Here is a 14054-nt window from a genome sequence, read left to right as displayed (position 1 = left end):
GATTTAGGAAAATGATCAACACCCTAGACAAACGCTACACAGTGCCGTCCCGCAACTATTTTTCTATTGTTGCACTACCTGCTCTATACACGCAGTGTCGAGCAACGGTGGAGACGGAATTTCAAGCAGTACAACATTTTGCGGCAACGACAAAATGTGAGACATTTATTGTTTTTATGTTCATTTATTGTTTTTATGTTCAGTCTCAACTGTTACGAAGTTGATGTGCATTTAATAAGTGCAATAAATATTTATATTGGAAAAGAAAATCGTGAGAGAATCGTGATCTCAATTCTAAGCAAAAAAAATCGTGATTCTCATTTTATGCAAAATTGTGCAGCCCTAGTCCAAAGACATGCAGTTAGTGGGGTTAGGGTAAGTGGTAACTCCAAATTCCCCATAGTCTGTGTCTCTTGTTGGTTATTATAGGAAATAAAATGTCATTTTATAAGGAATAAGTGTTTAGTAACTGAACTGTTATTCAGTGACATCACCTCACAGTGGAAAAACATCGAAATGGAGAAGTTTCCGTTGGTTGAAGCGGTCTCAGCTGAGCTGTGACACGTAGAGGTGGAGGAGTTCATCATGTTAAAGGTCGGCTGTGTGAGCTCCTTCACTGGTGATGTGTAATCGCTGTTGTTTCCTCCTCAGCTGGTGATGGAGTATTGCCTCGGCTCGGCCTCGGACCTCCTCGAAGGTTCGTGCAGTGCTACACACACTTCACCCATTTTTATTCGTTCTTCTCATTTGTCTGGTTTTTCTGATTAATAAACTTTCTCCTTGCAGTTCACAAAAAGCCACTCCAGGAAGTAGAAATAGCTGCTATTACCCATGGTGCACTGCAGGGATTGGCATATCTTCACTCTCACAATATGATTCACAGGTAAGATCTGTTTGTCCATCAGATCCTTTAAACCAACAAGACCTGCAAACACACAGACGTGTGGCGTAGATGCAGTTAGAGCCCACCACCAGCAGGGGTCACACTCTCCTCTCTCCTGCAGGGACGTGAAGGCAGGAAACATCCTGCTGACGGAGCCGGGTCAGGTCAAACTGGGGGACTTTGGCTCCGCCTCCATCGTGTCTCCGGCCAACTCCTTCGTGGGGACGCCATACTGGTGAGCATTTATCCAGAACCAAAACAAAGTCGACGGTGCTCGTTCAATGTTTTTAACAGACAACACCAACCACCAATCAGAGCGTGCATGGCACCGGACCACAGATGAGATTTCCTTCGTTTACATTAGAAAGCTTCTTGAATTTGTACCGAGGATATGTTTAAACTCGCTCTTTTCAAAAGCAAAATTAGCCTCATATTAGCTGAAAGGTCGGATTCAGGAGTCTTCAGCATCATCAGCGCTGCCCTCTGAGATTTTATTTTACCAGCTGTTCAGGTTTATTAAACAGTTTGTTTGATCGTTTCAGTGTAGCTTTATTTGTTTGCACATGTTCCAGGGTTCGTACGGGTGCTTGAAATCCTTGAAAATGTTTGAATTCTAATGTCGTCTTTTCAAGGTTTGAAAAGTGCTTGAATTTCAGATGTGGTGCTTAAAAGTGCTTGAAAGTGTAACTGTATTTCATTTACCACAAATAACTGTCTGATTGAATAGTTTTCTTATCAGATAGAGAAATAAAATGAGTCTCAAAATGCAAAAACAAAAGAAAAAAACTAGAAAGCGAAAATTTCAGAAGAAATTTTATGTGTGCCTATGCCGCTGCTATTCAGTGTAGTTTGCCATTCATACAGCTACAGAGAGCAAAACTCAGAAGAGCACCCATTCTCCACCATGAACTATGGTAAAAACAAACACCGCTCACGCTTCACAGATGACAGCTTACAGTTTTGTGTAAAGATGAAGTGACTTTGTACAGCCCCGATTTGCAGACGCTGTGCACACAGGTTCATGAGCAGAAGTCCCATTGTACCACGGCAGATCCGACAATGTTTGCATGAACACACTTTGAAGCATTACGTTATGGACCACTTTTCACACATGGTTGGTGTACCCACACAGCCGGCTGTAGCTTTTCAACTCACAGCCCGACACACACCCAAAAACAGCCGAGAGAGCACAGACTACGCCAGAGAGGGCGTGATTGCAGATGCCGCTCAGGTGGGTCCACCTCCCCTGCAGCGGCACTGCAGACCACGCCCCGCCACACACATCAATCACGTAAAATAAATATTTATGCACTTTTGCATTCACTTTTTGTTTTTTGTTATTTTTACACAGTGTTCTGAATGATTAACAATGGTCTACAGCCAATCTTGTGTATTATTATACAAACTTTGGTTGTAAGATGCCCTACCTGGCCCCTGGCAAAAGCTTTGCTAGATCCGCCCCTGCACAGTTACCAGCTGTCAGCTAAAAAAAAAAAAGGAGCTTGGTGTTTATTTCTCTCAGAAACAGTTTATAACTTCCTTCAACTCATTCATGTCACCTAAAAAAAGCTAAACCTGTTTCTCCATCACCAGTTCAGCTCTGATGATTCAGTAAGGTCATCTCCTGGTTTCGACCAGCCGCTTCTACAGCTGTGGCTCCAGCAAACATCAGCTGATACTAGAAATTAAAATCAAATGAATTCTAACAACAGCTGATCAAGCTTAAACGTGCTGCTGTTGTTTAGCGCGATAAACAAACAAGAGCGAAAAAGCCGATCATTGATCAGTTTCATGATTGAAGTTGCAACAGGCAGAGAATGACAGGGGAGGCTTCGTAACGACAGAATAAATCTTAATATTTTCTCTGAATGTGGCACGATTCCGTTTGTACGGCAACTCTCTGAACTAACCATTATGAATAAAATAAAGTCCAACGTCAGTAACTTAGCGCGCACACAGCTGTATATAAACTCCCGTCGTGCTAGCTAGCACGCAGTCGAGAGTTATTGTAAGTGATTGAAAAGTCAGCACAACGAACATAAACTACACCTAAACTCGGTTTATATCTGACCCAAATAGAGTGCAGGTCATAACTTCTTACCTGAAATTCAGTTCACCTCACGCTCCTGCCTTCGCTTTCCTTGATCCACGATTGACCTCCGCGTTAGCAAACACGGTCGATCGGCGGTAGCCTCACCGCCTTTATGTCTCGTTCGCGGCATGTCCTTTCTGTCACACACGGTGGATAGCTGCCCTCTGTTGTAGCTCCACCACCAAACAACTCAGTTATTTTTCCACATCGACCAGCATCATCGGCCCATATAAGCGAAAAATAAGTCCAGCTAAGACACAGACCCTTGCCGGCGATCGGGCGATTAAACAAATTTTAGCCACCTCACTATCAGCCAAGCCTGGGTGGTTTTTCACGAAGGGTCGCTAGCGGCGCTAGCTAAGCTAAGCTAGCCGGCTATCAGCAACACGTAAGAGAATTGTCGCTAATATGGGATGTCCTGATAAAACGAGCAGATATTTGAAGTTTACACACCTACATTCTCGCCTGAAAATATCTTAAAAGTTTATTTTGTGACCTAGAAACAAGAATAAAAGACGTTTAAAACGAAGTGGTGTCCGTCATTGTTTGACTCGGCAGAGGGGTGCTATGAATTATGGGATATGGAGTTTTGTAACAAGCATACAGATTTTCAGCCGTACTACTCCCGGTATACCACTAGAGAGAGCCAATACACCACAAATAAAGTCTGTTTCTATGGAAATTGGCCTAAATTTGCACTAAAATCTAAATATTTCAAAAACTATAAAAGTCATAAACACCAAAAGTGTATACCATACTAGTCCAGCTCCAGCCGCACAAAATGATCTAACATATGTAACCCTAATGTCAAAACTGTTCGGCAGAGGAGCGCGGGAAAATTTTCACTAAAATATTAATATTTAAAAAACTATAAAATTCATAAACACCAAAAGTCATAGCACACCATTCCAGATCCGGCCGCACAAAATGAGGTAACATATATGAAGCTTGTCTCAAAACTGCGGGGCGAGTTTTGCTGCAAAATTTCAGGCGGAAACTGGAGAATAATAATAACTAGAAAAATTTGCATTTCCTGCGAAAATGCAGTGTGGATGCTGGAACGCTGAAGCTGTCAGCTGAAACTAGCTGAAAAAGCTGAAAAGTTGCAGAAATTGTAAAAACTTGCAGAAGCAAAGGAACGTTGCTAAAATGTAGTAACTTAGCAGAACTGCAATATCTTAGAGGAAACATAATACTTGGCAGAAATACAATAGCATAGCAGAACTTAGCAGAAATATTGTAACTTACCAGAAACACGATAACTTCTCAAAAACACAAGAATTTAGGAGAAATAGTATACGATAAAGGAAAGAATATATTTAGCCAAACATTCTTAATGATTACAGAAATACTATGATTTAGAAAAACAGTACAACATAGCAGAAATGCTGCGATTTACCAGAGACACTGTAATTTGCTATTAATATTGAAATTTTTAAAAGAAAATACTATGTTTTGGCACAAATACTGTAATTTGACAGAAATACTATCATTCGGCAGAAATACTATGTTTCAGCAGAAATACTCTGGTTTAGCACAAATATTATAACATAGCAGTAATACAATTATATAGCAGAAATGCTATATTTAGAAAGAAAAATATAATATAGTAGAAATACTATGATTTAGCAGAAATACTGTAATCAGCACATATACTGTAACATGACAGAAATTCCTCCACTTAGTAGTAATACTATAACATAAAACAAATGTTATGATTTGGCACAAAAGCCATAATTTGGCAAAATACTATGATTTGGCAGAAATACTATGATTGAGCAGAAGTACTAAGATGTAGTAAAAATACTTTGATTTAACAGAAATACAATTATGGAGGAGTAATACTTTAAAATGGGAGAAATATTGATACACACACATACACAGAGCCTAAAGGGAACAGTATTTGTGCCATGGAGTGTTAACAAGAATCTGAGGTCCATATTAGAAAAGCTGCTAAAATCATAAAAGTTTGCAGAATTGTAATAAATGATGAATATGAATTAGTGGTCTGTGATAGTGTATTAATTTGTAGGGAAAAAAAACATGTTGCCCAAGGTGTAATTGAACCCACGACCTTTGGGTTGCAGACCTATGTCATTACCAACTGCGCCACTGGGAAAGAGAGCAAGCGCCTGGAAAACAGGGTGATGAGCAGTCAGAATTAGATCGCGGTGAGAGGCGGCAAAACGCTGTTTTTGGAGTTACAAAACGTCGTGTAACTCAAAAACTAGGTGGACTAGAAGCATAATTCTTGTACTGGGTGAATCAGCGTGCTTTGGTGTACTTTGACTGTGATTTGCATTGCTCTTTGTACATCTGTCGCTGAGATATGACGAGAGAAGAAAGGGCAGACCTCAGATATGATTGGCTGGCTGGGAAGCCGTGCAGGCCCTGATATGTATTTGTATGTATCAGTCTTCACAGAGGATTAGCTGCCTGGGGACCTGGCAGAAATATATACAAATAGTATGATTAAGCATAAATACTACATTTAGTAGAAATACTATGTTTTAGCACAAATACTATAAAATGGCAGAAATACTATAATTAAGCAGAAACACTATATTTAGTACAAATCTTATGAAATAGCAGAAATAGTATGATTTAGCAGAAATGCTGTATTTGGCACAAATCTCATAAAATAGCAGAAATAGTATGATTTAGCAGAAATGCTGTATTTAGCACAAATACTGAAAAGCAGCAGAAATGCTATGACTTAGCACAACAGTAATAACTTATAGAAAAATTGGAAAAGCAAAATGGACAGCTGGAAAAATCCTGAACATGCTAAGGGTCCCTCAAATGTAATTGTTAAATGAAAAAAAAAAATCAGCAAAAAAACTATAACAGTGACACAATCACAAATATGGGCACATATGGAAACACACATGCACAGACCGACACACACAGGATCAAATTCAGTCAACCAGTCTAAATATATTGAATTTAAGTGATATAATAAGATGCTCCCATCAAAAGGCTCTCTCTCTCTCTCTCTCTCTCTCTCTCACACACACACACACACACACACACACACACACACACACACACACACACACACACACACACACACACACACACACACACACACACAGAGCCTAAAGGGAACAGTATTTGTGCCATGGAGTGTTAACAAGAATCTGAGGTCCATATTAGAAAAGCTGCTAAAATCATAAAAGGTTGCAGAATTGTAATAAATGATGAATATGAATTAGTGGTCTGTGATAGTGTATTAATTTGTAGGAAAAAAAAAACATGTTGCCCAAGGTGTAACTGAACCCACGACCTTTGGGTTGCAGACCTGTGTCATTAGCAACTGCGCCACTGGGAAAGAGAGCGAGCGCCTGGAAAACAGGGTGATGAGCAGTCAGAATCAGATTGCGGTGAGAGGCGAAAAACGCTGTTTTTTGGAGTTACAAAATGTCGTGTAACTCAAAAACTAGGTGGACTAGAAGCATAATTCTTGTACTGGGTGAATCAGCGTACTTTCGTGTACTTTGACTGTGATTTGCATTGCTCTTTGTACATCTGTCGCTGAGATATGACGAGAGAAGAAAGGGCAGACCCCAGATATGATTGGCTGGCTGGGAAGCCGTGCAGGCCCTGATATGTATTTGTATGTATCAGTCCTCACAGAGGATTAGCTGCCTGGGGACCTGGCAGAAATATATAGAAATAGTATGATTAACCATAAATACTACAGTTTTTAGAAAAACTATATTAAGCACAAATCCTATAAAAAGCAGAAATGCTATATTAAGCAATATAAATATCCTCTAAAAATCCTATAAAAAGCAGTAAAACTGTACTATGATTTGGTAGAAAAACCCTAATTAATCAAAAATACTAAATTTGGCAGAAATACCAGAAACACTATATTTAGCACAAATCTTATGAAATAGCAGAAAGAGTATGATTTAGCAGAAATGCTGTATTTAGCACAAATCTCATAAAATAGCAGACATAGTATGATTTTGCAGAAATGCTGTATTTAGCACAAATACTGAAAAGCAACAGAAATGCTATGACTCAACACAATAGTAATAACTTAAATAGAAAAATTGGAAAAGCAAAATGGACAGCTGAAAAATGCTGAACATGCTAAGGGTCCCTCAAATGTAATTGTTAAATGAAAAAATCAGCAAAAAAAAGTATAACAGTGACACAATCACAAATATGGACACATATGGAAACACACATGCACAGAGAGACACACACAGGACCAAATTCAGTCAACCAGTCTAAATATAATGAATTTAAATCATATAATAAGATGCTCCCATAAAACTCTCTCTCGCCTCTCTTTCTCTCTCTCTCTCACACACACACACACACACACACACACACACACACACACACACACACACACACACACACACACACACACACACACAGAGAAAAAATCAAGTTTCTAGGTCAGTCAAGCAGCCTGGGAGCTGCTAAATTTGAATCCACCAATCAGAGAGGCTGTGTACTTTTTCCCGCCAAAACAGGTGCAGCCGTTTTTACACACTCAGCACAGAGAGAGACAGGATTTCTGCAGTGTATTTCTCATAGTGAGGATTCCTCTCAAACAAATGGCCATAATTTCCTAACCGTAGGGGCTAGAACGGTCATTCTTACACCGTTTTGTTCAGAAGAGATGGGGAATCTTCAAGTGTTTACAATTTATCATTAAAATATGAATTATTAAAGATATTTGACTTGTAATGCACCATAACTGAGTAGAGGCAAGCGAAAACTGCCTTGACTTGCCCTCAAACAACGCTTTCTAACTCTAAATCTATTTGGAGTATTGATATCATTCTTTCACCGTAAGAGACAGCAGGCTTTGGTGAACAGTCATGGAAATTTTGAGGTCTCTGTGGAAATCCATCAAAAGATATGACGAGAAAAAAAGTGCCTCATTTCCAGAGTTTGAAATCTGAAGAAATCTGAGCGAGGGACGAATTTCCTACCCTCAAACAAGTGTAACTCATCTCAGAACGGTAATAGGTGAGAAAAAAAATTCTTGAATTGTGAGCGTCAGGAGTGTCTGAAGATATACTGGGACAAGCCTCATGTTTTAACTTCGCTCGTTAAGGAGATATGACGATTCGAATATGCCTCTCATTACAGAAATCAAGCGGTGATTTTGAACAAGCTCTCCATTGACTTTCTATGGAGAGTTTTCAGACTTTGTGTTGGTCTGAGGAGATTTGCCAAAATTCTATAAATCTCACAACAATGATGGTGACATTTTTGGAAAGCCAGCAAAAATGCCTACGTTTTGATGTACAATTTGTGGAAGTTGAGTGAAAATTGAGCAAGTAGGAAGAAGTTGTTCGGACATGAAGAGAAGACTGCGAAACCTACAGTGGCACACTGGAAGCCAAGTGCATAGCAACCATAACAACGCATGTATTTTGTGAAAAATCACAAAAATGAAACTCAAAACTTAAAGAGGGATAAGATGAAAACAGTAACAGATATGAAAAAGCTGAATCATTCATGAATAGCCCAATAATTTGTGAACATTTTAAAGTTTGAATGGTTGTTCTAGGCGAAAGTATGAGAATGTAGTTAAGTTTCAAAAACAAGCAAGTTTTAGCAGAATTGTGGAAGTTTCCCATTCATTTCAATGGGACAAATTAAAGGAAAAAAGCTTAATATTTTAAAAAGTATAATAGCATAAAATACCAAAAGTCATAGCCATCATTAGCAGAAATAGCAGAATAGTTTAAAATTTGAACGGTGAAAATCGGCTGAAAATTGTTAAAGTAGTTAAGTGCCAAAAAACGTACAAAAAGTGGCAACTAGAATAACTAGAAAAATCTGCATTTCCTGCGAAAATGCTGTGTGGATGCCTTAACGCTGAAGCTGTCTGCTGAAAATGACTGAAAAAGATGAAAAGCTGCTAAAAATTGTATGGCAGTAAAGAAACTGAAAAATTCTGCTGAAAAGAGCTGAAGAAGCAGAATTTTTTGCTGAAAAGCGGTGAAAAGGCAAAGATTCTGCTTAAAAGGGGTAAAGAAATTTGTACTGAAAAGAGGGGAAAAAGTTTCTTCTGAAATGACCAGAAGATACTGAGACTTGTACTGATAAGAGGTGAAAGGCTGAAAATTCTGCTTAAAATAGGTGAATCAGCAGAATTTCTACTGAAAACAGGTAAAGAAGCAGAAAGTTGCACTGAAAACAGGTGAAACAGCAGAATTTCTGCTAAAAAACAGATTTCTGCTGAAAACACCTGAAAAAGCCGGGATTTGTGTTGAAAAGGGGTGACGAAACTCACAATTCTGCTGAAACTGGGTGAAGAAGAGGTGTTGTGGTCTTGAGAAGAGTTAAATAAGTTGAACTGATATGTTTGGGTACAAATACTATGATTTGGCAATAATACTGCGCTTTTAGCACAACTACTGAGATTTGATTAAAATATTATGACTTTGTACAAATACAATGTTTTGGCACAAATACTATGATTTAGTTCGAATGCTATGATTTGAAACAAATACTATGATTTGGCAGAAATACTATGATTTATTAGAAATACTATAATTTACCAGAAATACTATGTTTCTGCAGAAACACTCTGATTTTGAAAATTACTATGCCTTAGTAGTAATACTATAACATAACAGATATACTGTGATTATGCAGATATTCTGTTTTTACACAAATAGTATAATATGGCAGAAATACTATGTTTTAGTACAAATACTATGATTTGCTTTAAATACTATGATTTGGCACATATACTATATTCAGCAGATATACTATAACATAACAGAAAGTCTACGACTTAGTAGTAATACTATAACATAACAGATATAGTATGATTTTGCAGACAGTCTATGTTTTTGCACAAATACCACAATATGGCAGAAATACTATGATTCGGCACAAGTACTATGATTTAGTACAAATACTATGATTGGGCAGAAATAGTATGATTTAGCAGAAATACTATGATTGGGTACAAATACTACGAATTGGCAGAAATACTGTGACTTAGTAGCAATACTATAACATAACAGATATACTGTGATTATGCAGACATTCTGTTTTTACAGAAATACTATAATATGGCAGAAATACTATGTTTTAGTACAAATACTATGATTTGCTTTAAATACTACGATTTGGCACATATACTATATTCAGCACATATACTTTAACATATGATTTAGAAGAAATACTATGACTCCATACAAATACGATGCTTTGGCACAAATACTATGATTTGCTATAAATACTATGATTTGGCACATATACTATATTCAGCAGATATACTATAACATAACAGAAAGTCTACGACTTAGAAGTAATACTATAACATAACAGATATACTGTGATTATGCAGACATTCTGTTTTTACACAAATACTATAATATGGCAGAAATACTATGATTCGGCACAAGTACTATGATTTAGTACAAATACTATGATTGGGCAGAAATACTATGTTTAAGTACAAATACTATGATTTGGCAGGAATAGTATGATTTAGCAGAAATACTATGATTGAGTACAAATACTACGAAATACTACAAATACCTGAAAACAGGTGAAGAAGCACAAATTTTTGCTGAAAAGTGGTGAAAAGAAATTTTGCCATGAGCAGGATTTGAACCTGGCCTTCCTGGTCTCAAGGCAGCTACTCATCTCACTGAGCCAAACTCATTCTCTCAAAGAAGAGGTGGATAGACTGACAATTCTGCTGAAATCAGCAGAAGCTGCTGAGAATTGTGCAGAAAAGAGGTGAATCAGGAGAATTTCTGCAGAAAAGAGGCAAAGAAGCAGAACGTTGCGCTGAAAAGAGGTGAATCAGCAGAGTTTCTGCTGAAAAGAGTTTTTTTCCTGAAAACAGCCCAAAAAAGCTGGAATTTGTGCTGAAAAGGGGTGAAAAAAATGAAAATTTTGCTGAAAAGGGGTGAAGAAGCTAAAGTATACCAAATCAAAGTATTTGTGCCAAAACATAGTATTTCTGCCATATTGTGGTATTTGTGCCACAAAAGTTACTACATTACAACATGAATACGGATTAAAGATGAAAGAAACTGGCAACAAATTCCTCCACTACAAACCAGTCTGATACCACTTCTTTGCAGTGTTCACGTTTACTAAGGCACTACCCAAAAGGCGCCACAAGAGGGCACTCCAACACAACAGATGACCTATGTACACTGATGCACTTAGTAACAGTCAGCCTCCTACTTAGCCACTACGTAATACAGCGATATTACAGTGTACAAATTCTATAAATTTGCAGGGGAACAAACAAAGCAGGAACAAGCCTAAAACAATCAAATAACTGTGCTGCCATAGCTATTGCTAACTGGCACATACGCTAAAGGTAACTAAAACCAATACACACAAGTAGCAGGGTAAACATCTTAAGCATGGAACATTAACTCACGTTTATGTGACACACACCATCCCCAACAAATACAGGATGGGCTATTTGCTCCCCTTCCCAGCAGCTCTCTCCTCAATCGTTAGCCCAGGAATGAAGGAAGACCATCTAGCTCAGAAGTCCCATGAATTCCCTCACTGCTCAGAGGCTGCTGGGTAATGTAGCTCACACTAACACAGGTTTTTCTACAAGCACAAATACTATAACATAGCAGAAGTACTGTGATTTTGTTGAAATACTATGCTTTAGGACAAATAGTATGATTTGGCAGAAATACTATGTTTTAGGACATATACTATGATTTGGCTCAAATACTATGATATAGCAGCAATACTATGTTTTGGCACAAATACTATAATTGAGTGCAAGTACTTTAAGATAACAGAAATACTATGATTTAGCAGAAATACAATGTTTTGCAGAAACACTGTAATTTCACTCAAATACTTTGAAATAGCCGTAATACTATGATTTGGCAGAACATAACAGAAATTCTACGACTTAGTAGTAATACTATAACATAACAGAAATATTAACTGGGCACAAATACTATAATTTGGCACAAGTACCATGTTTTGGCAAAATCCCATAATTTGGCACAAATACTATGATTTGGCAGACACTATGATTTAGCAGATATAATATCATTTGGCAGAAATACTAAACTTTGGCACAAATATTATAATTGAGTACTTTAAGATGAGAGAAATACTATGATTTAGCAGAAATACTATGTTTCAGTACAAATACTATGACAAAGCAGAAATACTACGACTTAGAAGTAATACTATAACAAAAGGGATTCCTCAAAATACTATGAAATTGCAGTAATTCTATGATTTGGCAGAAATACTGTACTTTGTACAAATACAATGCTTTGGTACAAATACTATATTTTGATTTGAATACTATGATTTGGCACGAGTAGTATGATTTAGTACAAATACTACTTAATTGGCAGAAATACTGTGACTTAGTAGTAATACTATAACATAACAGATATACTATGATTTTGCAGACAGTCTATGTTTTTGCACAACTAGCACAATGTGGCAGAAATACTATGATTTGGCACAAGTACTATGATTTAGTAGAAATACTCTTATTGGCACAAACACTATGTTTCAGTACAAATACTATGATTTGGCAATAATACTGCGTTTTAGCACAACTACTGAGATTTGATTGAAATACTATGATTTAGAAGAAATACTATGACTTCGTACAAATACTACTATGTTTTGGTTCGAATACTATGATTTGCAAAAAATACTATGATTTGGCACTAGTACCATGATTTAGTACAAATACTACGAATTGGCAGAAATACTGTGACTTAGTACTAATACTTTAACATAACAGATATACTGTGATTTAGCAGACATAGTATGTTTTTGCACATATACTACGATTTTGCTCAAATACTATGAAATTGCAGTAATACTATAATTTTGAAGGTATACCATGATTAGGTAGAAATACTATGCCTTAGTAGTAATACTATGACATAACAGATATACTGTGATTTAACAGACAATATGTTTTTGCACGAATACTACGATTTCGCTCAAATACTATGAAATTGCAGTAATACTATGATTTTGAAGGAATACTATGATTTGGTAGAAATACTATGCATTAGTAGTAATACTATAACATAACAGATATACTGTGATTTTGCAGACATAGTATGTTTTTGCACAAATACTACAATTTGGCAAGAAATACTATGTTTGGGCACAAATACTATGATTTGCTATAAATACTATGACTTGGCACATATACTATAATCAGCAGATATACTATAACATAACAGAAATTCTACGACTTAGTAGTAATACTATAACATAACAGAAATTTTAATTGGGCACAAATAACATGATCTGGCACAAATACCATGATTTGGCAAAAAAATACCATGATTTGGCACAAATACAATGATATGGCAGAAATACTATGATTGGGTACAAATACTATGATTTGGCACAAGTACTATGACTTAGTACAAATACTATGATTTGGCACAAATACTATGATTTAGCAGAAATACTATGTTTTAACATAAATAATATCTTTTGACAGAAATTTCTGCTAAAAGGTACTATTTCTGCTTTTAGCAGAAATACTGCAATTTTGCATAAATACTATGATTTGGGATAAATACTATGATTTGGCAGATATACTATATTCAGCACATATACTATAACATAACAGAAATACCTCCGCCTACTAGTAATACTATAACATATCAGAAATGTCATGATTTGACACAAAAACCATGATTTGGCACAAATACCATGATTTGGCAAAAATACTATGATTACCCAGAATTACTATGATTGAGCAGAAGTACTAAGATGTAGTAGAAGTACTTTGATTTAGCAGAAATACTATTATGGAGGAGTAATACTTTAACATGGGAGAAATATTGATACACACACAAACACAGAGCCTAAAGGGAACAGTGGCTGTTAAGAGTCTGGGCTTGGTATATCTAGGTCAGTTAAATTGGCTGCACCTGCTGTAATCAGCCCTTACACACACAGTCACAGAGAGAGGTGTGAGTCTTCTTCAGTGTATTTCTCACATTCAGGACTCCCCTCGAACAAATGGCCATAATTTCCTAACCGTAGGGGCTAGAACGCTCATTCTGACACCGTTTTGTTCAGAAGAGATTGGGGAATCCA

The 14054-nt window shown here is 36.9% G+C and overlaps 1 protein-coding gene across 5 annotated transcripts in view; it reads left to right on the top strand.

Annotated features, from left to right (window-relative positions):
* Positions 1–14054, top strand: part of taok2a (TAO kinase 2a) — a 97384-nt gene that overhangs the window by 16189 nt on the left and 67141 nt on the right. For all 5 annotated transcript variants that reach the window (XM_039610859.1, XM_039610858.1, XM_039610857.1 and 2 more), the window contains exons 5-7: positions 652–697; positions 787–883; positions 1005–1118. In XM_039610859.1, coding sequence (XP_039466793.1) covers positions 652–697; positions 787–883; positions 1005–1118 — 257 coding nt within the window. The remainder of the gene's footprint in view (positions 1–651; positions 698–786; positions 884–1004; positions 1119–14054) is intronic.

Source organism: Oreochromis aureus, linkage group 4 (genome assembly GCF_013358895.1).
Source record: "Oreochromis aureus strain Israel breed Guangdong linkage group 4, ZZ_aureus, whole genome shotgun sequence".
Classification (NCBI taxonomy): Eukaryota; Metazoa; Chordata; class Actinopteri; order Cichliformes; family Cichlidae; genus Oreochromis; species Oreochromis aureus.
Note: the sequence above shows the minus strand (reverse complement) of the source record. Positions and strands in the feature narration are given on the sequence as shown.